Raw genomic sequence first — 1,904 nt, forward strand, 5'->3', positions numbered from 1 at the left:
CCCGGTCCCCGGCTCGTGGGTGCTGCCGCGTGAGCAGTCGCGCTCCGGGCTGGCCTCCGCCGCCCCCAGGGCGAGCGCCGCTCGGCGAAATCCACCGCCCCCGCGAAGCGCACAGGGGCCTGGGGACTTTGCGCGGGGTGAGCGTGGGGTTGGAGCGCGCGCGGCTGCCCCCCGCAGCGGGAGTCCACCCCGGACCCCAGACGGCGCTCACGCTCGGTCCAACATCCGCTTGGGTCACCGACGTCCCCGCGGTGGGGGCCGGGAAGGGCACGCGCGACAGTCCCTTCTTCTGGATGAAAAGGTTCGAAATGCGCTCCTGGCTCGGTCCGGCTCTCCCCGGGCGCAGGGCTCGGGGGCGCGAGTGGCCGGGCCGAGGTGGCGCCCCGAGCCCGGGCCGGGTCTCACTTGGTGAACTGCGCCTGCACGGCCGCCAGGCTCAGGCCGGCCGGGACGAGGTGCGGGAACTTGCAGACGGCGCAGGTGCAGAGGCCCGGGCCGCCCGCGCCGCCGCCCGCGGCGCCACCCGGGAGCGCGAACTGGCCGCACGGAGGCTCGTCGAGCGCCAGCGACAGGTACTTGGCGGGGCGCAGCGCGTCGGGCGGCCCCACGGCGCCCGGGGCCAGCAGCACGGAGCCCGGCGCGGCGGCGAGCAGGGGCAGGCCGGCCAGCAGCAGGCGCGGCGCGGCGGGCCCGGCGCCCTCGCCCAGCGCGCGGCGCAGCTCCTGCAGCGAGCTGCCCAGCAGCAGGATGTAGTTGCGGGCGAGCAGCAGCGTGGCGATCTTGGAGAGCTTGCGGCCCGGCGCGCCCTGGCAGTGCGCCGCCGAGTAGGGCAGGATGACCTCGCGCAGCGCGTCCATGGCGAGGTTCAGGTCCTGCATGCGCTTCCGCTCGCGGCTGTTGATCTTGCGCCGCAGCTGCTGTTGCTGCTCTTCTTTGGCGTCTGCCCGGGAGCCGCCGCCCGCGTGCGCGCCGGACCCGGGTCCCGAGCCCGGCGGCTCGGCGGTGGCCTCCGGCTTCTCGCGCGCCGCCTTGGGGAGGAGGGGCGCCGCGGGAGAGCAGGAGGCGGAGGACGTGGAGGAGGGCGGCTGCCGGTAGCCCACCAGCTCGTACAGGGACGCCCCGAGCTGCACGTCTCCGGGCCGCTGTGGCCGCAGCATGGTCGCGGGGGCCGCGTTCACGCGCGCCTGGGAAACCGCATAGTACATCTGGGGGGCGGCGGGGCCGCCGAGGGCGCCCTTCAGGAACGCCCCGGGGTGGGCCCTGCGGCAGGCCGCCCCTCCCCGCGGACCTGCGCGCGGGGAGCCGATGGCGGGGCCGCGGGCCGCGCCCGACCCCTTTAAGCCCCGCTTGGGAACCTGCGGGGCCCGGGGCCGCCGCGCGCAGCCAATGGAGACGCGAGGCCGGGCGCAGGCGCTTGCCCATTGGCCACCCGCGATCCGGGCCGGCGCGGAGGTGCCGCTGGCACCGCTCAAGGAGGTTATTGTCAGCACCCGCGAGTGTCACAGGACCGGCCCCGGGAGGGAGGGGGAGCCGGCGCCTTTTGGGGGGAAGGGTTGGAGTGCGGTCCTTCGGGAAGGACCTGTTGTCGCGCTGGCTGGAAGTCCTGTCCCCGCTGCCTGTGCTTGTTGGAACACACGCGCGTGTTTGTTTGCTGTTTTAGCTGGGGCCAAACGCACTTAACATGAAGTTTACCATCTTAGCCATTTGCAAGGGTACCGGTCAGCGGGGTTAAGTGCTGACCTGCTGCAGGTGCAGAAGACTCGTCATGGTGCAGAGTGAGGCTGTGTGCCGCCGCCCATCCTGCTCCTGGCCACCCCGCTCCTGGCCACCCCGCTCCTGGCCACCCCGCTCCTGGCCACCCCGCTCCTGGCCACCCCATTCTCCTGTCTGGACTTGACTACTCC

The 1,904-nt window shown here is 73.9% G+C and overlaps 1 protein-coding gene across 1 annotated transcript; it reads right to left on the reverse strand.

Annotated features, from left to right (window-relative positions):
- Positions 1-218: 218 nt before the first annotated feature.
- On the reverse strand, positions 219-1,292 carry OLIG1 (oligodendrocyte transcription factor 1). The gene has a single exon (XM_037524494.1). The coding sequence runs from the start codon at positions 1,203-1,205 to the stop codon at positions 402-404; it is 804 nt and encodes a 267-aa protein (XP_037380391.1). The 5' UTR covers positions 1,206-1,292; the 3' UTR covers positions 219-401.
- Positions 1,293-1,904: the final 612 nt, after the last annotated feature.

Source organism: Talpa occidentalis, unplaced genomic scaffold, assembly GCF_014898055.3.
Source record: "Talpa occidentalis isolate TD23 unplaced genomic scaffold, MPIMG_talOcc4v2.1 talOcc4.4, whole genome shotgun sequence".
Lineage (NCBI taxonomy): Eukaryota > Metazoa > Chordata > Mammalia > Eulipotyphla > Talpidae > Talpa > Talpa occidentalis.